Here is a 23003-nt window from a genome sequence, read left to right on the forward strand (position 1 = left end):
CTAGCCTCCTGATACGTCATACATCAATGGCTCAAGATGGTTTCGAATTGAAGCTGTCACGGTTGAACGAGCTTTTAGCGGTTGAATGTAACCGTCTACCGCCCCAACTCCAGGCGGGTCCTCGAACAATTAACACCGGGGGGAGAGGGGGAGCACCCATTGTTTACTGCAAGGATCTTGTTGACCGTTACCATTGCACCCAAACCCTAAACACCAGACACCTAATAGAAGGAGTGGCCATCGCCCTTTAAAAAGGGGCTCAATCTACCTGCTATGGAAAGCCGCCCGTGCAGCATAAGAAGCCGCTGCACAAACAGAGTAGATCGTGGCCTTCTCCGCGCCTAATCCTCGCCAAGAACCAGGAGCCCAAGATCTCGAGGCGCACCCTGGCCTCCATGGCCTGTTCCTTGAGTGTTTCGGCCCTTTAGCTCCGGAAACCTGTGGCCATGGAAATCAGAGCACAGGCAACAGACCGTGATGCTGATCATGGGGGTGCCGCTACCCGCCGATCGCCATGACGCGGGAATAGAGTACTTAGGTACCCCTGGCGGCATCTGTGGGAACATCAAGATCGTCAACGAACTGGTGGCAGTCCTGCCAGCCGAGTCTGTCGCCGGCCGAGATGGATCGACAGCCGCCGACGGCGATCAGCGGCAGCGTAAGCTGTTGTGCCAACACTGGCTGGCTACTGGCTGGGCCTGCCTTGGATTGCGCCAAGTAGAATGGACTGCAGTGGGTTCTAGCGAGTCTCGCGCATGGCAATCAATCAGTAGCAGTATAAGGCACTGCCCGCATGTACGTTATCCCAATAAGGATGCCTCAAGGCCCTTGATCTTGATTGGGTTCGAGTTTATCCCGAGAACCACCTCCGCAATGTCTCTGATGGATTCCGACCCAGCGGATCGGGACAAAACCAATGTTTCATCGATGATCGACGACACCAGTCTCTCCTGAAGCCAAGGCGGCAGGTCCTCGAAGCTGAGCCATACCCGCACAATCTCCACACATCCGTTCTTCTCGTCTGTTGCTCTGGCTCTTGAAGCGTATCCCCAAGAACCAGATCCTCGAGAATTGTGCTGTTGGTAGCAGAACATTCGGCAGTGTGGCCGTCACACAGGTGAAGCAGTTGTTGTACACGGTATATTGCAAGCCGTGTTCAACGTTGGGAATGCGAGTCGACTCATCAAGCACCTATGATGCACCGAGCCTGCCCACCTTAGATGACTCTGCTATCACAAAGGAGGCGCTTAGCCATGCAGCTGTAAAGCAATACAACGGATCGGTACGGCCCAATGCGCAACAAATGCAAGACGCCACCCACCGTGCCCACCGCCGCAAGCAACGCACCCGCTGTGAGACATGCATTCGCTACTGAACGTGTGCAACAGCGAAGGAGCCAGTCAGGCACTGCATTGAGTAGAGAGGCAGGTTGTTTATGCCACATGCAAGCAGTCATTGGCGCCACCACCCTCCGCAACAGTTCGTATGTGCACTGTCGTGTAGCGTCATACGTTCGAGGACGTAGATTCCCAACCAGAATGCTGCAATATAAGCCCTTATACGTTGTGTGTCGAGTCTGATCGGCACGGAACCACATACTGTTGATTCTCTGTCGCCAAAACAAAGAAGGCATTGCCCTCTACTTAAAGGCCCCATACGCTCACTGATGTCCTACTCGGTCCTGGCGTAACTATCAACCCAGACTCGTCCCCCCTTCTGCCCGTTCCATCATGACGTCTACGAAGCCGGTTCCCAACGGGACTACCAGTTCTCAGAGCAGATCCGAGAATACGGCTTACAACACGACTGCGACCCATGAGGACAAATCTCACCAGATTATCTCCTCGTACTTCATTGGACCTCAGGCCGAGAACCTGGGCTACTTCAAAGAGAACATACACGCTATTCTAGAAGAACTCGAGAAAGCTCGACGCAGCTACTTCCCAGGTGATGGGGTACGTATCAATCCAGCCCTCTCTATCATGCGTTTGCGTGGGAGAATAGACTATCTCATATCATGTGACTAGAAATTCATCAGCGAAAAGACGCAGCAAACGAAAGCTTTCATCCAGTCCAAGGATAAGCTCAAGAATGCCGTCCGCAAGGCGTCCAGCATCATCGCCCGAGCCAGTATCCCGTTCTGGTCTCCTCGTTACCAGGCTCATATGTGCACCGACATGAGCATGGCATCGCTGCTAGGCTACTTCATGACCATGTTGTACAACCCCAATAACGTCGCCATTGAAGCCAGCCCCGTATCAACCGTGGCAGAGATTGAAGTCGGGGAGCAGTTGTGTCAGCTCTTTGGCTACAACATCCTGGAGGACAACAGGGACGCGCCTACAGGTTGGGGCCATGTGACCTGCGGTGGATCGGTGGCCAACCTTGAGTCCATCTGGGTCGGTATGTGCTAAACACAGATTGAGTATTGCTTCAAATTTATCTCGTGCCTGGAGACTAACCATATCATAGCACGGAACTTGAAGTTCTATCCACTCGCGCTCCGTAAAGCTTTCGACCCACACCAGAAGCTCAACTTCCTGTCCGAGAACTTCTACGTCGAGACTTGCAAGGGAGAGCGCAAGCTATTCACCCATCTTTCAAACTGGGAACTACTGAATCTGAAGCCATCCGACGTTCTTGACCTCCCGGATAGGCTCTACCAGGAGCACGGTGTATCTACTCAGTTCATCTCGAAGGTAATGAATGAGTTCACTATTCAGTCCACGGGAAAGGATGAGTTGGAGAGGGAATTGGGTCTGACCAAGCCATGCCAATATGTCCTGTCCAACACCCGACACTATTCGTGGCCCAAAGGAGCTGGTGAGTCGGAAGTCCTTCATTGTGAATGGCACCAGATGCTGATGATGTGCACTCGCAATAGCTATTGCCGGATTGGGTTCTGATAACGTTATCGGCATCCCCGTGGATCAGGGGGCGCGTATCTGCCTGAAGAAGCTTAAGGACAGACTGAGACACAACCTGAAGGAGAAGCAGCCCGTCCTGGCGGTTGTGGCAATAATTGGATCGACTGAAGGTGAGCAAACCATTCGCCGCAGAGCGTAATTATCGTAGTCATGTGTAAGCTGACTTGATCACCATCATCTTGCTCAAAAGAGGGCGCCGTCGATCGACTCAGTGACATCCTTGCCTTACGCAAACAGTTCCAATCCGAGGGTCTCTCCTTCCTGGTCCACGCCGACGCCGCCTGGGGCGGATACTTCTGCTCCATGCTGCCCAAGGACTACCAGCCCGGGGACTGCACCAATCTCCCCACCGAGATGGGCACGACCGACGGCTTCGTCCCTGACGCGAGCCTGCGCGTGGAGACCCAAGAGGATCTGTACGCTATGCGTTTCGCTGACTCGATTACCGTCGATCCCCACAAGGCCGGCTACATCCCTTACCCGGCTGGCGGGCTTTGCTATCGGGATGCGCGTATGCGCTTCTTGGTCACTTGGACGTGCCCTTATGTGGCGCGTGGCTCTGTCACCAGCATCGGCGTCTATGGCGTCGAGGGAAGCAAACCGGGTGCAGCGGCCATGTCGACGTGGCTCGCTAACAAGACCATCGGCCTCAATCCGGAAGGCTACGGCGCTCTCTTAGGAGAGGTAACGTGGACTTGCACAAGGGTATGCTATATACAGCCCCTTGTTTTGTCGAATGGGCAATATTTCTGTGACTGGTGGCTGATCATGACGATGTATAGTTGTCGGCCGAATGGGCTGCTTTGACGGACCCAAGCAGCCCCTTCACCTGCGTACCCTTCAACATGCTCCCCTCGGAGTTGAGCGAGAACACGACCGAAGAGAGGGTCCAGGCCGAAAAGGCACGAATCCGCAGCGAAATCGTCAACAAGACCAACGCCCAAATCATCAAGGAGGACGCGCACCGACGCGACGAGGACAAGGCCATGACGCTCATGCGGGCGCTGGGGTCCGACCTCAACATCAACGCCTTCGCGCTGAACTTCCGCTACGAGGACGGGTCTCTGAACGAGGACATCGAGGAGGCCAACTACCTTATGCAGCGCGTCGTCGGGGCCCTCTCGGTCGAGAGCCCCAACGACCGCCCCGCCGCCATCCCCCTGTTCCTCACGTCGACCGAGTTCTCGGACGAGCTGTACGGCGATTGCAAGACGACCTTCGTTGAGAGGCTCGGCCTCGCGCCCAGCAAGCAGGACCTGATGGTGTTGCGCAACGTCGTCATGTCCCCATTCCCCACTGACCAGAACTTCATACGCGAACTTGCTGGCATCTTCTACGATGTTGTGGAAAAGGAGACCGAGGTTTGCTACCCTTTCTGCCATGTTGAATACGATTTTCCTTTTGCTCTGGGGCTTGCTAATGACAAATCCCATACAGATTGTCCGAAAGCGCAATAACATGGCCCCTGACATCCACAAGTTTCTTATGCAAGGGATGACGAATATTTATCTGATTCATTTGCCCATGTTCCATGTTGCAAACCATCGCCAGCAGCTTATTGTATCGGCTTCCTTCAATGCGCGTGCCAAAGCCAAGTACGATGCTTTGAAGCGGTCCAACCCGACCGAGCCCCTGATCCTTGTTACGAAGCAAAAGGTCATGCTCAAGGACGTGGCGGGACGCAGCGGCAAGTTCAAGGCACAGATCATGACACAGGCGTCGTACGTCCCCCCAAACTCTCTCTCGGTTTGACACGTCTTATGTGGCACCGATATAAAGTTGTTTGCAGCAGACACACTGATATGAAGTGCAACAGTGGCATAGTTCTCCAGGACGTAGACGTATCCTTGAAGGCGACGGTGGTGAGCCGACCACTGAACTCCAAGTTCCGTCTCGAGAAGTATCCAGATACATATATGCCATTTTACCTATATGGCTCTGGTGAGTTTTGCCCTTGACTCCGCTACCAGCTTCAGTATTTGGGCGACTGATTTTCGTGAACACCACCAGCAAACGAGGCCAACATTGACCACGTCATTGTTCGCGCGCCCAACACGCAGCTCTCGGCGGGCCGCTGCAAGATCGACTTCTACCAGGAAGTGGAGGATACTATCTGGGACCATAAGCTGGTCCTGCTCATCGAAAACGTGCGGGAGGAACCCATGCAGCCATTCCCGCCCAACAGTGACATCGGTAGCAAGAACGGCGCCATCGTTGCCCACGAAAGTTACCATGCAGAGGCAAAGGCGGCTGCCAAACAGACAGCGAAGGGTCGAATAAGCATCGGAGTCAAAGCTGGCAGGCTAGACGCTGTAAAGCAGGAGGAAGAGGAAGTCCCCGAAGAAAACGACCTGTACAAGGATGAGATTACCCGTTCCAGGGGACAGCCAAGTGATGGCTATGGCCAGAACGGCAACAGCAGCAAGATTCACAAAGCACTATCCCACGAGGATGACAGCTCGCCGCGACTACATATCACAGCCCGGGCGGTCAACTCGGAGACCCAGAGCGGATCTGCGCGAGGATCCCAGTTCTTCTTCCGGCCCGGCGCGACGTTCAAGGTCAGCGTTTGGAAGGACCATGACCGATCTCAACGCGACACATTTGATATCCAGGGGCTGCAAACATGTGGTAATTTTGTCGGCCGCGGCACACTGACGCTTGGGGACAGTGTGTTTGTCGACAGTGAGGCAATGAATGCAGACCGATTCAAGAAGGTGGAGAAGATTAACGAGTGGCGACACGAGTTTGACCAAATAGGCAGGGAGTTGGTGTGAATGATGGAGGAACTGTTTTGGATGGCTAGGCAACGACAGAATGTATTCTTATTCTCTACTCGGATCCGATCTTCAAGTGCTTACGACCAAAAGCCCCCATTCATTCATTGGCTGTGCACATCAGGGATTATACGTCCTCCGTACTTGCATAAACTAACCGGGTACTTTTCGTCGTTTTCCGGTTCGAAGAGGAAGAAATCTTCTTCTTATCACATCACCATAGACATAACGACGTGCCGATTGACGTGGCAACACTCCAGCCCTCAGTTTTCAACATGGTGTATACGTTTTTCGCCGTGTTAGGCTTTGCTTGGTCTTTCTCTATCTTGCTGAGGGCCGTCAGCTTTGTCAGACTGTACCTGTTTACACCGTCCAATCTCCACCGCTACGTATACCGCAGTACCATCGACGAGAGCAGTAGCGTCCCCCAGACGCGCAAGGAGCCCTGGGCCGTCGTGACCGGCGCCTCGGACGGCATCGGCCGCTTCTTGGCTGCTGAGCTCGCCGCCGCCGGCCTCAATGTCGTCCTGCACGGCCGCACGGCCGCGAAGCTCGAAAAGGCACAGGATCAGCTTACCAAAACTTATCCGGCAAGATCGTTCCGCCTGCTGGTGGCGGACGCGGGACTCGTACGCGGCGCTGCCGATTCCACCCATGGTCTTGGTGATGATGATGATGGAGCCCAAGTCGATTTCGTAGACATGATACGCAACGTACTGGGTGACCTGCACATCACCGTCCTGGTCAACAACGTCGGCGGCGGTATCAAGAACCCGCTTATGGGCGACTTCCTCGAGTACTCGGCGCGCCAGAACACCGAGGCCGTCAGCAAGGAGTCGCTTTTCGCCATGCATCTAACGCACACCCTGTTGCCCCAGCTCCGAGAAAACGGCCCCGGCGGAGCCCTCGTCGTCAGCGTGGGGTCAATGGCGGACGTGGGCATGCCGCTCACGGCGGTGTACTCGGCTGGAAAGGCGTTCAATAAGACGTTGTTCGAGAGTCTCGCACTGGAGGAAAGGATGGACAGGACCGGCGCCCGTAAGAATGGAAAGGACATCAACAACAGGGGTGAGGTGCAAATCATGTACGTCCGTCTCGGAGACGTGACGGATGTCACCTGGCGCCGGGGTGCGTCGTCGCTGCTTATGCCCGATGCTTGCACGGCGGCGCGCGCCATCTTAGCCCGCGTCGGGTGCCGGCGCAGCGTGGTGACGGCGTACTGGGCCCATGAGCTACTGAGGCTCTGCTCAGCGGCGCTTCCGATCTGGCTGCACGAGAGGTTCTTACTGGCCATCATGAGCGGCTGGCGGGAGGTTACAGAGCGCAATGGCGGGGATGCATCGGCTTCGATAGTAGGCAACGGGTTCTTCTAGTGACGATATGCTTTACTTGGGATATGACCAAAAAGGAAGAAAAAGGCTCTCTTGCGCTTTACCGAGTACAACAGGGACATATTTGTAATTGGTAGAAAAACGTTTTAGTCATCAATCGATCTAGAAAGTAGAACGCCTAATTAGGACACAACCTAACCGATCATTGTATCATCGAATGTAAATCATCGCTGGAAACCCGAAATAGAGCTTATCGAAGCTGGAGACGTCCCGTCCCATCCCGTCCCATCCCGTCCCATCCCGTCCCATCCCTCGCCATGTTTTGGCTTTTTTACACTTCGTTACTAGGATATGCGACCTTGGTAGTCGATCTGAACTCCTCCTTCATCGTCCGCACGCTCACGAACCTCGTCAAGAAGTCGGCGCTTCCAGCCTTGTCGTTGGTGCCGGACGCTCGAGCGCCGCCGAACGGCTGCTGACCGACCACGGCGCCGGTGCTCTTGCAGTTGATGTAGAAGTTGCCGGCCGAGTTGCGTAGGGCTTCCTCGGCTGTGCGGATGACCTGTCTGTCCTGTGCGAAGACGGATCCGGTCAAGCCGTACTCGCTTGTGGAGTCGACCACCTTGCAGATCTCCTCGAATGACTTTGGGGCGGCATCGTCGTAGACGTGGATGCAAAGGACCGGGCCGAAGAGCTCGGTGGACAGGAGCTTGTGGTTGGGGTCGTTGGTCGCGTAGACGGTGGGGTGGATGAAATAGCCCTTGCTCTCGTCGTACTTGCCTCCTACAACAAGCTCGAGCTCGCTGTCGTTCTTGGCCTCGTCGATTACTCCCGAGAGCTTCTTGAAGCTGTTGGCGTGAATGACGGGTCCCATGAAGTTGCCGTGCTGCGAGGGCTCGCCAATCTTCAGCGCCTCGACCTCCGCCACAAGATGCGACTTGAACTCGGACCAGATGGACTTGGGTACGTAGGCACGACTGGTGGCACTGCACTTCTGTCCCTGGAACTCGAATGCGCCGCGGACGGTCTGTACAGCAGCATTTTGGACCTCGGCAGTGTTGTGAACCAAATGGAAGTTCTTGCCACCAGTCTCGCCAACAATACGGGGGTAGCTCTTGTACCTTCCCTCGGCAGTACCTTGGCCAATTTGTCCATAGAGCTTGCGGAATATGGCCGTGCTTCCAGTGTAATGCAGAGAGGCAAAGTCCTTATGGGCAAGAATAGTCTTGGTGACCTCCTCAGGCGGGCCAGGCACGAACTGGACGACGTTCTTGGGAAGACCAGCCTCGAGGAGGATTTGGTAGAGCAGCCAGTTGGATGCGATAGCGAAATCGGACGGCTTCCAAACGACGACATTTCCCAGAAGAGCGGGTGCGCCAACAAGGTTACCGGCAATGGCGGTGAAGTTGAAGGGACTGATGGCATACACGAAGCCTTCGAGCGGTCGGTATTCGACACGGTTCCAGACACCGGGGGAGTTGTGCTTGGGCTGCTGGGCATACAGCTCCTCGGCGTACGCAACGTTGAAACGGAAGAAGTCGGCCAGCTCAGCAGCGGCATCGATTTCGGCCTGCCAAGCGTTCTTGCCTTGTCCCAACATGGTGGCGGCCATGATATCGTATCGATACTTGCCAGAGATCAAGTCTGCTGCCTTTAGGAAGACAGCTGCGCGGTCGGCAAAAGGCAAGGCCTCCCACGCGGGCTTAGCTGCAAGAGCGGCCTCAATAGCATTGTTCACATCCGCAGGGCTGGCAAGGGAGTAGGAAGCCACGGTCTGTGAATGGTCTGAAGGGTTCTTCTGAGTCGCGGTTTGCGAAGATTTGATCTATAAGCGGTGTTAAAAGGACTGGTCTGATCAGATCCAGCGGAATACAGATCATACCTCTTTACCTCCAATCACCAGAGGCACTTGCAGGGGAAGGTTCTTCTTCATGGACTCGTAGGAAGCCGTCAAGCCATCCCGCTGTGATGAACCCTTGGCATAATGGTGCTGCATCCGATAGTTAGTGTGGGAATCTCCATATCCCTGGCTTGGTGGCTTGACTTACGTTCGGCTCGTTGAAGACCTTGGGGGTCTGGAAAGACGCTAGTTGGACGTGCCTCGGGCTGGTTGTGCTCAAAGCTCTTGTGCAAGTAAATGTAGAAGGGACCTGTCGTCGCAGGCCGTATCGGGCTGTCGCTTGTAACCTGGAGGTCGTCTGCAATGCCCTCACGGCTTGTAGGTTTGGAGATCCTCTTAACCCCGCCATAATGGTGAATGTGAGTGAAGTGACGACGGAGAGAGAGAGAGGCAACGCTCGCAAGGTATTACGGTACGGGAACAATCAAAACGACGGCTCCTGATGCTTCCTCTCGTGTCGGAAACACTGGATATCAAATGGGATCACCGTTGCTTTTGAAGGCAGCTGTCCAAGATAGCAGTCGAAGGACTGAACTCGAAGCAGCTCGCTTTGTTTCGGCATTGTGCGGGGCCCAGGTTGGCCGTTCAGATGGCCCGTTGGAATTGGCCAATGACGCTGCCCTGGCCCAGACCGATAGCCACTGTGGGGAAGGCCAGTGGGAGCCGAGCTCGGGATATGCGATTCAGCACCTCCCAATACTGCGACCAGCAACTCCTATCATCGGACCCAGTTCTGGTGCCAGCGTGGTGCCAGGCGTCTGTTCAACTTCGGCCTGAGTCGGTACACGGCGCGCAGCCTCTCCCCCCCATGTGGAGCATCCCGTCTAAGCCTCGTTAGTCCTCGAGTCGCCTGGAGACAAAGAAGACGATGGCCATTGTATCACGGTTGCTTACATCCATGGTCTGGGACAGGGTCTGGGACAGGGTCTGGGAGCTCGAAACGAAGCAAATCGGTATTTTATGACACGTCCTCGTCAAGGAGTCACGTAAGACTACTGGAGTCGGCTTTAGAACTACAGGTTAAAAGGGGTAGGTCGTCGTGTTTGAGCACCTCTTCAAGTCCCACATCATTATCCGTATCTCCGTCAATAATCAAGCAACGCAGTCAATCAGGCGCCTCCCTTCAGGACTCTCTCCGCCAAAGCTGGGTATCATCAACTCCTCTCCTCTCTCCCTGCAGACTTGGCGTCTAATCAAATCTTCAGAGCCGCTGGGAATCGTCTAGCACTGTAAACCCCCGATGGCTCTCGCGTCTTCTTCGAAACCACGCAACAGACAAACAGGGGAAATACAGGCACCTGCGATGACACTATCCTACATGCCTCAAGCGACGCCAGAACTATTGACTAGCTCTGCGGACTGACGGTGCCGCGCTCTCAGCAGGCTGGGTGCCAGGTCTCCGCGACGCATGAGAACGAATGGAGCGAGCCTTGTGGCTGGCGTACTTCCCAGCTTCGTACTTGAGCGCCGGGATCGTCAGGCCATAAGGCTGCGTCAGTCCCTCAGCGTTGTGCTGGTCGATCTCGACCCGGATGCAGCAATCGAGGGATCCGTCGTTGCCTTTTCCATGCGTCTCCAGGCGCGAGGCTTTGTGGTCAGTTCCGGCGTTGCGCTCTCCCTTATGCAGGAAGCTATGGCCGTCCTTTCCCTCGAACTCATTTCCTGTAGCAGCAGCATCCTCCGCGTCGCCGTTGCTCGTGGTTCCGCGGTTGTTGGGCGAGTTTTCAGTGATGATAGCAAAGTTTCGGCTCGGCATTGTTACGTGGTTCGAGCTAGCCGTTTTGTTAGTGTCGCCAGGGTCCTTGTTGAAGAGGTTCATCAGAGTCTCGTCTGTATCATGATTGAGATGGTGAATCTTGTTACGTCTCGCAAGCAGGTTGGCGATCGCATTAGGCGGCGGCTTGTTGACAATAGCCGACGACACAACATTGACAATGTATCGATGGTCTTCTTCGGCAGGAATGTTCAACTTGGGGTTGGAATAGAATCGGCCCAAAGCAGCCAGATGTACGTCGCCTCCCAGAATTGTGACTCGGACCGAGTGTTCCGCAGCAACAGTTTGGAGACGCTCGATGAAAGTATTGCGCTCCTTCTTGTGGGTTTTGGCCGTGTAATGATCGTCTAGGTCATCAAGCAGATCGACACTTCCGTCGAAATGGTTGAACACACCACCGCCTTCGAAAAATATCAGCGCAGAAGTGAATGTGGCGCAAGTTATTCACTTACCAAAACCAAAGCGTCGGTTAAGAAACTTGATGGGTGCAATCAACGGGCTCGAGAATATGTTTTCCAGCCAAGTGAGGCGCTATGCATGGTCAGTAAGAATCCACGACGACGGGCAGAGTAGACTGACAGGATACGCAATCGGAATTCCGAGGAGGACAATCAAATGCTTGTACCCTTGGCCAGATCGTTCGGCGTTCGAAAGTTCTTGTTGGAGTCGGTCAAAAATCATATCGTACGTCTCGGGGTAGTTGACCTGATGGCGGGTTCGCTCTGTCCGAGCGTCGACACCCACAAAGGCTACTCTGGCGCCCAATCTGGCGAACATGTTCATAGAATGCTCGGCAACATAAGGACCAGGCTGCTTGCCGATAATATAGCCTTGTTCGCTGTCAAGAGTTTGCTTGGCGACAAAGGTGTCCTTGAGCTGAGCGTGATCAGCAGCATCGCCTGCCTCCATCGTCTGTGGCGCATCTGTGGTGTAGGTCGACGATGGAGGAGCAAGGTGGTGCTGGAATAGCATGTAGTATTTATGGGCGGTGCCACCAATGCCACGGAAGACATCGCACTTCATGAAGTCATTAACGTAAGATCCGAATCCGTCAATGATATCGTGGTCATCCCAAATATTCAAGGCCGGGATTTGCCCATTGGCTGTCGCAAAAGGCTCGGTTGAGTACCACCGGATATAGTTGTTGAGGTAGTAATCGTCGCAGGCTTTCCGAAGGGACTCCGGGAAAGGATAGTCTCTCCGCGCCTTGGGGTTTCCAATGTCCGTCCAAGCTCGGAGAGGGCCGTCAACTCGGATTCCGTCATTGTATATCTGGTCCCCTCCGCCAATCATGACGTGGAAGGGGTTTTCAGCATGGCGACGCTGGACGTCGTTCCACAGAGCCGCACCACTCCAAGCATCCTCGTCAGTTCCCACGCTGAAGCCGTTGCAGGAATGAAACATCATACGCATCGACTCGCTAGCAGCTGGTATAAAGAAGTAGTTGACCACGGGCTTTGTCGAACTCTCGTAGCGTACGTCGGCAACCGAGTAGGCCCACTTAGTCTCAGTATCGTGAATATCGCAAGCAAGCGGGAATTGCCAAAATGTGTTCCGAGGATCAGAGTACAAACAGTTAGCCGCGACATCGGTCCCGTGGTCGCTCCTGATACCATTTGGGTCGTTCGCCAGGGCCGACTCGGCGCCATTTGCTTCCACGCCTTCTCCCGTAAGACCTTGTTGCCGGCTGTGCGCTGCCTCGACGCGTCCAACGTTAAGAACAGGCTTAAACTCTTGCGTTTTGCCTCCTCCTTTGGTGACGATGAGAACGCTTCCGTACCAGATACCATTTTCCATGTGTCGGAAGTTTATCAAGGGACCACAAACGACCTCCCTGCCGTCGTGGGTCGCGGCAGTGTCCACAGCACCGTCGTTGGCACCATTAGTGTCGCCAATCACGATAGGCTTGAAATTACCAGTGCCCTGTGTCGATGGCCGATCTCCTTCCACCCTCGTCTTATTGAGGAAACTGCTCAGATCCTGAGTGTCGGCGCTTGCAAGTTGTGCATCACGGGGAACAACGTGGCGGTGGAATGAAGATGACTCTTGGTGTCGCCATTGGCTCGCAGATGCATACTGGCTCGAGTGATCAGCCTCGGCGAGAGGGTCCCTGTCGGCATGCGACGACATATTGAGCGTCGCGAATGTTGAAAAAGGGTCGCGCGTAAGTCAATTGGGCGTTCTGAAAGGATGTTCCTCGTAGGAATGCCACTGCAAGAAAGACTGTCGGCCACAACGCGTAGAACGGCTTGCGAAATCGTCGTGCCGTAGATTTGCGATAACGCCGTCCACGTAGCTAGCAGATGCGATCGGGTAACCGTTGTACTGATCAGCAACCTAGGCTGCTGGCTTCCCAAAACCCGAAGTCACTATAATGATCACTTGGGAAAAGTGATCGAGAACCGGTGAGATTTGAGCGGACGGGGGCCACAGGGCGTGTCGCGTATATATCGAGAAGACGTATGCCAAGCCCAAAATGTCAGACAGGGGGAGCTTCTAACTTGGCTAAAAGGTACCAGAGCCGGTGGTTCGCAAGTCGGGCCGCATGCAAAATAAATCTGCTGCTACTAAGGGATACCAATACCAGGAAGATTGCTTCAAAGAATGCAGATGAGGAAAATCATGCGGAATACCACGAAGAACGAAAAGAAAACATAACACCAGACATGCTGCCAAGACGTCGCAACCGCATCTGGGTGTTCCTTTGAGTCTCACGATGGCCCGTCACCATAGAGACGGACCAAGAAGAAGGAAACATGACATGGTGGATGGAGTTGGTTTCCCATGATCCGCAAACCTATGCAAACCCCCATGCAACCGCCAACATCCCTACACTGGCCCCTGTCTGTTTGGCCCCGAAGTAGGCAAGTGGGTTTTGGATCTACGGCTACAGCTTCCTCGAATCCTCTTGCAATCTCGGAGCGAAAACACGACCTGTTCTCATGCAGCATTCCGTCACCAAGGCAATTGACCGACTGACCGTCCGATCTGATCCCGTCCCGTCTCGTCTCGTTTCGTTTCGTTTCGTCTCTTCTTCTCTGATCTTCAATCGACGACCTTATCGACTTTGGATCAAAACGAAAACTCAATCAGCTAAGATGAATCTGAATCACGTATCGCTTATACGTTAGTATGCCAGGTAGCGGCGATTCTGCAGCTTGCAGTGCTACTACACGAATGCAGTGGTTGCGCCGTAGACTATCCTTGCTTAGCTGACAGCCAAGTCGGTTTAAGCGGCAACCTTGTCTCTGGAAGCTTGATTTGGGGCGGACCGTCTCTTACATACTTCAATTGGCCTTAATGGCCTATGAGATTTGTTAAGTTGGCATTGGCCAGACTGCCATATGACCATATCGACTTTGATGATCGAGTCGCCCACAGGTTAAAATAGTGCTGGTCCAGCGACTGCGTCCACGTACACGTAGCAAGGTAGAGACCTCAAAACCCCCGTAAAGCGGCTTATACTCATTCGATCCTCTGATACCTGTTCGGCTCCTGACCCCGCCAAATTCAGTGAAGTATTAGCGTCTGTCGGAGACGGACCGGAGCCGTTCCCCGAAAGGAACGGTGTATAGTACTCCTATATTTGAATGCTGCATCCCCTGGGACATCACCTCCTTCCCAACTGTCAAGTCCCATGTTGGTATGTCCGTGGAATCGAAGTTCCTACCAAAGCGCTCCTCGGCATGTTTCTCTTCAATATACCGCATTGCGGTGTCCCTAACTGTGGTCCAATCTGCCCTAGAGCTGCCGAGGGCCTGAGGGTCTGATGTAAGAGCCTCGATCGCTTCCTTGACCCAACCAACGCAGTTCCATCCGTGCACATCCGGCCTCGTGGGTATGCCACGGAGAATAGCTTGAACCCGGTGCTTTTCATTGACTTTGGCAATCATCACACGGGCAAGCAGCCCGTTCACCGGAGCCATGGTGGCCTCTATCTCCTCGTACTGCCACATAGAACCGACAACTCCATTCTGAGACCCGATAAAATTCTTGACGTGAAATTTGGTGCCCTTGCTCCCCCTTCTGGCTCATTTTTAGGCCCGATGATGAACGACCAATGATACCTATGTATATTGAGATCAGCTTCATACGAGAATCAATGACCGTGTAACGTTGGACACACTTGTCCTCGAGCTCAGGCATCGTTGGAGCCCCCCTCGCGCAAATAGGGCGACGTACAGTCGCGGTTTATTCGAAGGCATCATACAATACGGCAAGTCGAGACAGGCGGCCAAGAAAAAAACACTGAAAACCGGCATGAACTGGAATTGAGTATGCGATACATTTACCAACCAGAATATCAACTACCTGGAAGCCTGGTTTGCTTGCTTTGTTGCATTGCGTGTAGCTGCGCACTCCGCTCCTTATCTTTCGATTGGGTGAACAATAGCCAGAGCAATACGTTCTGTAAATTCTTCACAGAGACGAGAAACATGGATAAGCCATGGCGCGACATGCGCCCATCCTAAGCAGATCCGATGCAATTATCGCGATGCAAGTGTCGATTGCTTGTTAGTCGCGGCTGGGGAAAGGAGACGACGGGGGGGACACATGGACAGCTTTGGGCACTTTCGGGGGGAGTTGGCCCACTGGAACATGGGATTTGCGGGCCCCGGACCTTCCGCCCAAACTGCTTTTCGGTGCGCTTCACCTCCCAGTTTCTCTACCGACTTGACGCATGAGTTATTCAATTGATTGATATTGATGGCTGCATTGATGCACTTCCCGCCTGGCTTCTAAGACATGCTCTGGCACATATAGGATCATCGGTCTGGGGCTGCACTGTTGTCGTTGTCGTCGTCGTTGTCGTCGATTGGCAGCTCTTCCCTCTCTTTTCCTTTCCAAATAGTCACTTGTTACGTCTAATATACCAAACCTTCCAACTCTGCACTGCTTATCGCGACAATATCTTGCTACATAGTAGCCCCGGTCTCTGATTGACCCGATTGCTTCCACTACAGCAACGCAAAGCACCCCCAAATCGGCCGCGCGAAACTCTGTTATTGGAGGCATGGCCACTACCCGACAAAGCGGCGCGGAGGACGCAGCTCTTCTTACGTCTCCAACATCCAACGCTTCGCTGGGCCAGACGGCATCTGCTCAGCCCGAAACTGGGGCAAAGGACGTTTTGGTATTGGCTCCGGGCGTATCGCTGGCTTTCAAGGGCGACTCCTTAGTGATAAAGGGCAAGTCACGCTTCAAAAGCTAGAAGCTTACCTGCAAGCCGAGGAATAACAACAGCTTGACTGACCTTACGACCTTGAATAGACAAAACCCTCACGAAACGACAACGATCCAAGATATGCGGCGTACCTATCGGCGCCTCGCCCTCCGAGTTCGTGGTCCCCTTCTATAACATACTCTGGGCCGAGCTCCTCGGCAATGCCATCTTTGTCGACATCGCGACTGTGTCGAAGAAACATACCCGCCCTCTCAAGCTCACTTTTGCGATCCACGATGTCTCTGAAGCCGCCATTACCACATGGATCGAAGAATTGTTGAACCGCGCGTACGGGGGCGCGCAAAGACGGAAACGGGCAAAGGTGTTGGTCAACCCGCACGCCGGCCCGGGAGGCGCGGTCAAGATATGGGACAACGAGGTGAAACCGATTTTCGACTCCGCGCGAATGGCACTCGACATTACCCATACAACCTTCTCCGGAGAAGCAGTCGGTCTCTGCCAGGAGCTGAATATCGATGACTACGACACAATTATACTCTGTTCCGGCGATGGACTACCACACGAGGCCTTCAATGGTCTGGGTAAGCGGCCTGATGCGCGCCGCGCGTTGCAACAGCTTGCTGTGGCGCATATACCCTGTGGCAGTGGTAATGGCATGAGTTGTAACCTGAATGGGACATTCAATCCTAGCTTGGCTGCTCTCGCCATTGTCAAAGGTGTTCGGACGCCTATGGACCTCGTAAGCCTCTCGCAAGGGGACAACAGAATCCTGAGCTTCCTAAGCCAGTCTCTAGGCATCATCGCGGAGGCCGATCTAGGCACAGAGAACATGCGCTGGATGGGAGCCGCCCGATTCGATGTTGGTATTGTCCAAAGAATTTTTGCGAAGAAGACGTACCCTTGTGAAATTTCGGTGAAGGTTGAGATGGCCACGAAAGATGAGATCAAAAGTCATTACAAGAAGGAGCACGAAAATGTCAATTACACCGTACGTAAGGAGGCCATATCTAACGGACGTGCTGAATCGACCGAGGATGACTCCATGTCTGCCTCTGCTGAGAGTGGAGAGGGTCTTCCGCCCCCTGAAATATGGAACGATCAAGGACAAAGTACCCAGCGATTGGGAGACCGTCACGCTCGAGAATCTGGGGAATTTCTACTGTGGCAATGTGAGTCCTCCCCTTTGAGCCCGGCTATTGCTCTGTACTAATGGGGTCCTAGATGGCATGGATGGCGCCCAGTGCCAATTTTTTCGCTGCAGCCTGTGCTAACGATGGCCTCATGGACCTCGTCACCAACGACGGCAACATATCTGCCTTGAAATACCTAGATCTAATGACTTCGGTCGAGTCCGGCCAGTTCTTCGACAAGCCTGCGACTTCATATAAGAAGGTGTTGGCATACCGCATCACGCCACGATCCAAGGAGGGCTACATCAGCGTCGATGGCGAACGCGTGCCCTTCGAGCCGTTCCAGGCCGAAGTCCACCAAGGCCTTGCCACGGTGCTTTCTAGAAATGGAAAGTACGAGGGCCCCGGGCCCACGGGCTGGGAGAAGGCCGGTGTGGTAGCTAAGGGCATAACGACGGCGGTGCCCTAGAAAGTTCCTTATCAACTGAATGTTCATGAGCCTGTTGCTATTGTAGAGCAAAGAATAATTAGAAAGAGATGGACGTGAGACGAGATACCCGTATAGAACATGATTGGTGGAAGAAGGAATTCCTTGTTTTCACCAAGCCTGTACATATACATCTTTTTTTTAATCAGGTTACACTTTTACATACACAGTATTGTTAGGAATAGTGTTGCAAACAGATTCGACTACTAGATCGGAAAAGCGTGTCGCATTTGCATGGATATCTAGACCTCGTGACCTGAAACTCCTGAAACTCCTGACCCAATTCACATGAAAGAAGAGCCGACAATGCTCTTGAATGGTGTTTTCGGGGAATCAGTCATCGAAACCACCCCAGCCGTCTTTCTCTTCGGCATCTTTTGTCTCCTCGCCGTCCTCTTCCATGTCTTCGTCATCCCCCTTCTCGTTCCAAGGTAGGCGCTCGTCGGAGAGGCCCTCTTTAGCCCGCACGCGGCAGGGCTTGCTGGGGCTCTTGATCTGCTTCTCGACCACAGCTTTGAGGCCCTGCAGGAACTCGGCGTCGGCGTCGGTGGCGCTCTCGCCCGTCATGCCGGCGCGCTCGACCTCATCGACCCAGATATCCAGGACATGCAGCCGGAGGCCCACGGCAACCTTGGCGAGGTCGCCCATCTCCTCGATGGGCCACTCCCGCAGCAGCGCCAGCATGGCCTCGGCCTTCGTCGCCTCCTTCGTGTTCTTGCTCTTTTTGTTCGTCTTGATCGGACCGCTCTCCCGCGCCCAGACGAAGCTGGCCCCAAGTACCCGGCGCACCAGCAACATAAACTTTTCCATGCGCAGGACGTCGATGCTCGTCCACTGTCGGCTCATCGTCTCCCAGAAGCCGCGCAGGAAGGGGACGACGGCGTCGTCAGGCAGGATGCCCACGAGCGCCGCCAGCTCCGCGCACAGGTTCTGCTGCGGGATGGGGCGGTCGGCCATGTAGAGCGCATAAAATAGGCCCTTCCAGAGCTTCAGGTGGTCGAGGGGTGACAGCGTCCGAGTCGTCGTCGACGCCGTCAGGAAAGTACGCAGGGTCGTCAGGGCTTCGGTACGGACTTTGCGCTCTGTTGGGAGGGAGAAGGACGCGGTTAGTTTCAGTTTCCTCGCAAGATCTTCCTTCGGTTTGTCGTTCCTCTCCTGCTGAAGGCAATTGGAAATGCTGGTTCTGCGGACTGCAGAGCTAGGGGGGACTTACCACTTGAAGCGAGGTTTTTGATAAAGGGCATACTCCTCTCGTCGGCGGCCATCTTTGCGGTTTTGTCGGGTTGCCCAAAAGATCAATAGGTATAAGAGGGTGGGAAACTATTCAGTTCCTGCAGTCGGAATGAGTTTGTCAGATTTGAATATGTGTAATTGTCAATTGTCGTCCCTCAAGCGGAAATGCTACTGTTCAGTTGCGATTCTCTAATCAGTAGTTTATTTGCTGCCATCTGCATCTCAAAAATTTTGGCCCCGCTGAGCTAGACTTACGGAACCTTTTCCGCGACCAGGACCCTCCTACCTCCGTTTTCTACTATATGTACTTTTCATGTGTTTCTCCATGGACACCCTCAATGTCCATGCAAGCAAAGCCAATGGACTGTAGGACTGTTATAATACACTACTATATCAAGGTGAGTCATGGCACTCTGCCAATACTTATATAACGTCTTCCTGAAATGTGAAATCCTTCTGGCATAGCGGGGTCAATCTCAAGTCTGCGACCCCCACCGAAGTACTCATGATCCAAAACCTCCGTCCAGACAAATATGTCTGCATATAACATAAGTCGGCCTGCTAAATTTGGTATAGAGATTACCATAAGCTCAGAATATACATCAACTCAGTATGAGAAAGGCAAGATGGCCGAGCGGTCTAAGGCGCTACGTTCAGGATATCAGTCTTCGGATTGACACTTAGCATCGTAGTCAGGAAACTGGCGTGGGTTCGAATCCCACTCTTGTCAAAGCTTTTGCTTTCGCCAATATGTATGGTTTTTTTTGTTCAGCCTGTATATAATTGTCGAAACAGACTCTAAGTTTTCGCAATGACTTCTTTATCCCATTGCTTCTTATCTTCAGGATTCACTTGGTAGTGGCATACCTACCAGCGCCGCCATCCTCCGGACTCAAGCAATTGCTATCATAGTTGCCATGTTTTCTTAGAGTTCTAATCTTCTGTGTGGCTTTCATACCTATATAAAGCCGCTTTATCCCACATGTGAAAGAGCATATCAGGCCTTTCAATCACGTTTCCCTACACAATGACCTTTGCAGATCTGTAGCATCTATAGGGGGGTTCAATGGATATCAATAAAAGGGCTCCGGGGATCATTTGAAAACCAAATCGTGCCCTGATCCTTGTAAACCTCTTGAGGGATACTAATTATAAAACGAACAGTAATTCACATAAGGCGCGAAACAACGAGAATGGGCGAAACCACAGACGATTTGATTGCCATGTTGGACTCGGAGATCCAGAATTGGCTCGAAGAAGTCCAAGAAGACTTCCTTGACACGCGCGGAGCACCACCGCCGCCCATTCCTCAACGAAACCCACGTCGATTGGGCAAGAGGCAAGGACCGATCCCCAAATTAATCAGGTCTGATGCGAATATCGTGCCACAAGATTCAACACAGGCCTCGACTGAACAGAAGGGCACTGAGGAGGTCAAACTCTCAAACAAAACCAAGCCTGCAGCCACGCAGGTTTCAGCAGACTCAGACGAGAACAGCCATCCTGCTGAGATTTGAGGTTTTAGAAAGCAAATAGACTATATATACATAACATTTGGTGTTCCCAGTCAGTATGCTAAAGCAGGAGATCCGATCGAGTATGACTATGCTGAATTTAAAATAGGGGGCTAAGCGTACCACGACGTATTGTCATATATACATGTGCCATCACGTAAAGCCACTATAGGTCTACCAACTGAATCCCCGTCCCCTGGCACATATTAACATAATGTATATGTGCCACAATGTCCCATGTCTCTCCAACCGATACTAAACTTCCCCTACCAGCAAGCCGCCCACGAAGAACCTTCGCTCATTTCTTCGACAAGAGATAGATCTCGCCCTCGGCGCTGTTATCGCTGCCGACAAACAATCCACGGCCCCTCGGGTCCCAGGATGCCGCTGTCAGGCGGAAGCAGTTGCTCATGGTCAGCCCGTTGGCCGTGCACCCAGCCGGGTTCTGGGCCGAGAAGATGTCGTTGTAGCCCTGGGTGCTGTCGGCGGCGGCGACGGGGTCGTAGCTGCCGTCGCTCTTCTTGGTGAAGGGGATCTGGACGACCTTGAATCCCGTGGGCGGCTGGCGGTCCCAGCTGCCGTGGAAGGTGACGTACATGTTGGTGGCGTTGGCGTCGAAGGCGTTCCAGATGGGCGCGCTGTGGGCCATGAAGGTCAGACGGGGCGCCACGGCCGTCTTGTCGCAGTCGGCGTCTTTGTAGCTGCTGCTAGGCGACAGCACGAAGTGGCTGCCCGTCTTGAGCGCCGTGTTGTCGGTGAAGGCCGACTTGTCCCACACGGAGAAGCAGGTCGGGTAGCCGTACCAGGCATTGCGGGTGGTGAGCGGATCTCCGACTGTGTGGCACAGACATATGCTGTTAGGCCGTATCGAGGCAGCATAGGAAGGATGGGAGATGGCAACTCACAGTAATTCAGTTTCTCGGCTGGGTTGTTCTGATGAATATCCTTTGCCTGGCCGTTAACCGTCCGCCGGAAGTCCTACACGAAAGTTATGTTAGTGGATGCGATCGTCCAATTGCAAATGATTACTTACGTCGCCGCTATTCTCCACGCCCCTAAACTACATGTAAGTAAATAGCCATTGAGAATTGCATGGGACCGTGTCTATATCTGCTTACCAAAGCATGCCATTCGGGTCTGTAATGAAGCCGATTTCGTTGCGTAGCCCATAGGCGACGACCTCTCCGCCAGTGTTGTAGCTGTATCCATTCGCGGGGACCTTGTCCATGTCGAAGATCTTAATGATGGCTCGGCCGCTAGCCATGTTCGAAGCCTGCTGGTCCAGGTTCGACGTGCTTCCTGTCTGTAGCAGTACCATGTTCGGCTTGGACGGCACGACCAGCAGGTTACGGGTGGAATGGATCCCCGAGACCATGCCGTTGACGACGGTCTTCTGGCCGCTGACCTTGCGGGTGGCCGGGTCATACGCCCATTGGTATGCCATGCGCTCCGTGCTGGCGTAGAGCGTCTTCCCGTCCGGCGTGATGGCGAGACCGTGGTTGAGCTGGCCCAGGGCGATCAGCGTGCTGCTGCTGTTGATGCAGCCGTTGGCGCCGAAAGTGTGCACCGATATGCCTTTGCCGCTCTCGGAGACGAGCATTTGGCCCAGGGGGTCCCAGACGATCGTCCGGACCCCTCGCAGGTTGCCGGCTACCTTGACGACGTTCCATCCCGAGGCCAGGGTATTGGCGTATCTCATCGCGGGAACGCCACTGCAAGTGGTCGGCAGAGGCAAGGGATCGAGTTGTGCTTGGGCGCGGCCTAGTCATGATATCAGACGTGTCTCGTTGGGCAGGCAAGAGACTGTATTGCCTGTACTTACCAACTCCCGTCAGGAGCAGCGCCACTGCGCTAAGAAGTGTCTTGACCAGAAGCATGATGTTTACCGAAATCTTAAACAACTATACTAGCTGTAATGTAGGCGAGTCTTCTGAGCTCTACCCAGCTCTCCTGGGTCATAATCATGGGTGGGAAGTTGCAGTGATATAGTGAATCCATCCGAAGCTGAGCCGGAACAGTCTGTCCCGTCATGACATGCTTGGATTTGGATGTACATGTTATTTGATTGCCAAGAGTGGTGTTATCCGGCAGAGCTTTTGTATCTCAACTAACACGGCCGGCAAGTCATCAAACGGTCATTTATATTGCCCCTGTTGCGGGGCGGGGGATGCCGGCATTTGGGGGTCCTCGTGGTCGCAATTTATACGCAACACCCCTATTGGCCGGGCTGATTTGATTTGGCAGGATCCTACACTTCCTATTCCCATCTTGGCCTCATTGTCGTAGTGTCTTCCTTGATTCTGATACACTCATTCGCCCCTTTCTCCGTACCGATTAGACAGGCAAAAGAGAGGCGATCCTACCTGGCCTAGTTGGGGACTCTGCATGCTATCCGGTTGTACAACAGATGTCGGGCTCCTATCAATCAAGTCCAAATCTTGCCTTGTCACTTCATTTTGGCAATGCTGGGATGACGCAATACCTCATTTGTAGATAGAAACAGAATAGAGATATTATCATGAATGGTCTCGAATTTTGATATCTGCGAAATTTGACCTACCTTGTAGTACTAGAATTGAGTTGTGGCCTGGGGATGGAGTGAAGAGAAAACAAGGGGCATTGTATTGTCTTCTGTTGAACCCAAGCTATTTCATCTTTGTATTTAGGCCATAGGGTAGCTCCTCTTGGGTGCCAATCTCCATTCTAACAATGTACGCCGATATGATGAAAGAAAGGTAACATAGT

General features: G+C 53.5%; 10 protein-coding genes across 10 annotated transcripts; 5 read left to right on the forward strand and 5 right to left on the reverse strand.

Annotated features, from left to right (window-relative positions):
• Positions 1 to 486: 486 nt before the first annotated feature.
• Positions 487 to 1040, forward strand: PG998_013763 (uncharacterized protein; the record flags this gene model as incomplete). The annotated part of the gene is made up of 2 exons (XM_066880579.1): positions 487 to 658; positions 814 to 1040. 2 exons carry the CDS (start codon positions 487 to 489, stop codon positions 1038 to 1040), a joined length of 399 nt encoding a protein of 132 aa, XP_066724718.1.
• Positions 1041 to 1730: 690 nt separating this feature from the next.
• Positions 1731 to 5704, forward strand: PG998_013764 (pyridoxal-dependent decarboxylase conserved domain protein; the record flags this gene model as incomplete). The annotated part of the gene is made up of 9 exons (XM_066880580.1): positions 1731 to 1955; positions 2028 to 2403; positions 2473 to 2823; positions 2885 to 3037; positions 3118 to 3632; positions 3710 to 4288; positions 4365 to 4648; positions 4744 to 4868; positions 4938 to 5704. The coding sequence occupies 9 exons, from the start codon at positions 1731 to 1733 to the stop codon at positions 5702 to 5704; spliced, it is 3375 nt and encodes a 1124-aa protein (XP_066724719.1).
• A 275-nt stretch (positions 5705 to 5979) lies between these two features.
• Positions 5980 to 7077, forward strand: PG998_013765 (short chain dehydrogenase; the record flags this gene model as incomplete). The annotated part of the gene is made up of 1 exon (XM_066880581.1): positions 5980 to 7077. The coding sequence occupies one exon, from the start codon at positions 5980 to 5982 to the stop codon at positions 7075 to 7077; it is 1098 nt and encodes a 365-aa protein (XP_066724720.1).
• Positions 7078 to 7366: 289 nt separating this feature from the next.
• Positions 7367 to 9284, reverse strand: PG998_013766 (Aldehyde/histidinol dehydrogenase; the record flags this gene model as incomplete). Its single annotated transcript, XM_066880582.1, has 3 exons — positions 7367 to 8860; positions 8918 to 9025; positions 9084 to 9284. The coding sequence occupies 3 exons, from the start codon at positions 9282 to 9284 to the stop codon at positions 7367 to 7369; spliced, it is 1803 nt and encodes a 600-aa protein (XP_066724721.1).
• A 990-nt stretch (positions 9285 to 10274) lies between these two features.
• Positions 10275 to 12839, reverse strand: PG998_013767 (uncharacterized protein; the record flags this gene model as incomplete). The annotated part of the gene is made up of 3 exons (XM_066880583.1): positions 10275 to 11110; positions 11162 to 11240; positions 11289 to 12839. The coding sequence occupies 3 exons, from the start codon at positions 12837 to 12839 to the stop codon at positions 10275 to 10277; spliced, it is 2466 nt and encodes an 821-aa protein (XP_066724722.1).
• A 1391-nt stretch (positions 12840 to 14230) lies between these two features.
• Positions 14231 to 14665, reverse strand: PG998_013768 (uncharacterized protein; the record flags this gene model as incomplete). The annotated part of the gene is made up of 1 exon (XM_066880584.1): positions 14231 to 14665. The coding sequence occupies one exon, from the start codon at positions 14663 to 14665 to the stop codon at positions 14231 to 14233; it is 435 nt and encodes a 144-aa protein (XP_066724723.1).
• A 1058-nt stretch (positions 14666 to 15723) lies between these two features.
• On the forward strand, positions 15724 to 17493 carry PG998_013769 (diacylglycerol kinase catalytic domain-containing protein; the record flags this gene model as incomplete). Its single annotated transcript, XM_066880585.1, has 3 exons — positions 15724 to 15888; positions 16013 to 16882; positions 17116 to 17493. 3 exons carry the CDS (start codon positions 15724 to 15726, stop codon positions 17491 to 17493), a joined length of 1413 nt encoding a protein of 470 aa, XP_066724724.1.
• Positions 17494 to 17844: 351 nt separating this feature from the next.
• On the reverse strand, positions 17845 to 18776 carry PG998_013770 (uncharacterized protein; the record flags this gene model as incomplete). The annotated part of the gene is made up of 2 exons (XM_066880586.1): positions 17845 to 18593; positions 18725 to 18776. The coding sequence occupies 2 exons, from the start codon at positions 18774 to 18776 to the stop codon at positions 17845 to 17847; spliced, it is 801 nt and encodes a 266-aa protein (XP_066724725.1).
• Positions 18777 to 19937: 1161 nt separating this feature from the next.
• PG998_013771 (uncharacterized protein) lies at positions 19938 to 20261 on the forward strand (the record flags this gene model as incomplete). Its single annotated transcript, XM_066880587.1, has 1 exon — positions 19938 to 20261. The coding sequence occupies one exon, from the start codon at positions 19938 to 19940 to the stop codon at positions 20259 to 20261; it is 324 nt and encodes a 107-aa protein (XP_066724726.1).
• A 295-nt stretch (positions 20262 to 20556) lies between these two features.
• Positions 20557 to 22135, reverse strand: PG998_013772 (uncharacterized protein; the record flags this gene model as incomplete). Its single annotated transcript, XM_066880588.1, has 5 exons — positions 20557 to 21092; positions 21164 to 21236; positions 21292 to 21313; positions 21377 to 22019; positions 22081 to 22135. 5 exons carry the CDS (start codon positions 22133 to 22135, stop codon positions 20557 to 20559), a joined length of 1329 nt encoding a protein of 442 aa, XP_066724727.1.
• Between the last annotated feature and the right edge of the window lie 868 nt (positions 22136 to 23003).

The sequence above is a fragment of the Apiospora kogelbergensis genome (assembly GCF_038363985.1).
Source record: "Apiospora kogelbergensis strain CBS 113332 chromosome Unknown utg000009l_segment0_segment0, whole genome shotgun sequence".
Taxonomy (NCBI): Eukaryota; Fungi; Ascomycota; class Sordariomycetes; order Amphisphaeriales; family Apiosporaceae; genus Apiospora; species Apiospora kogelbergensis.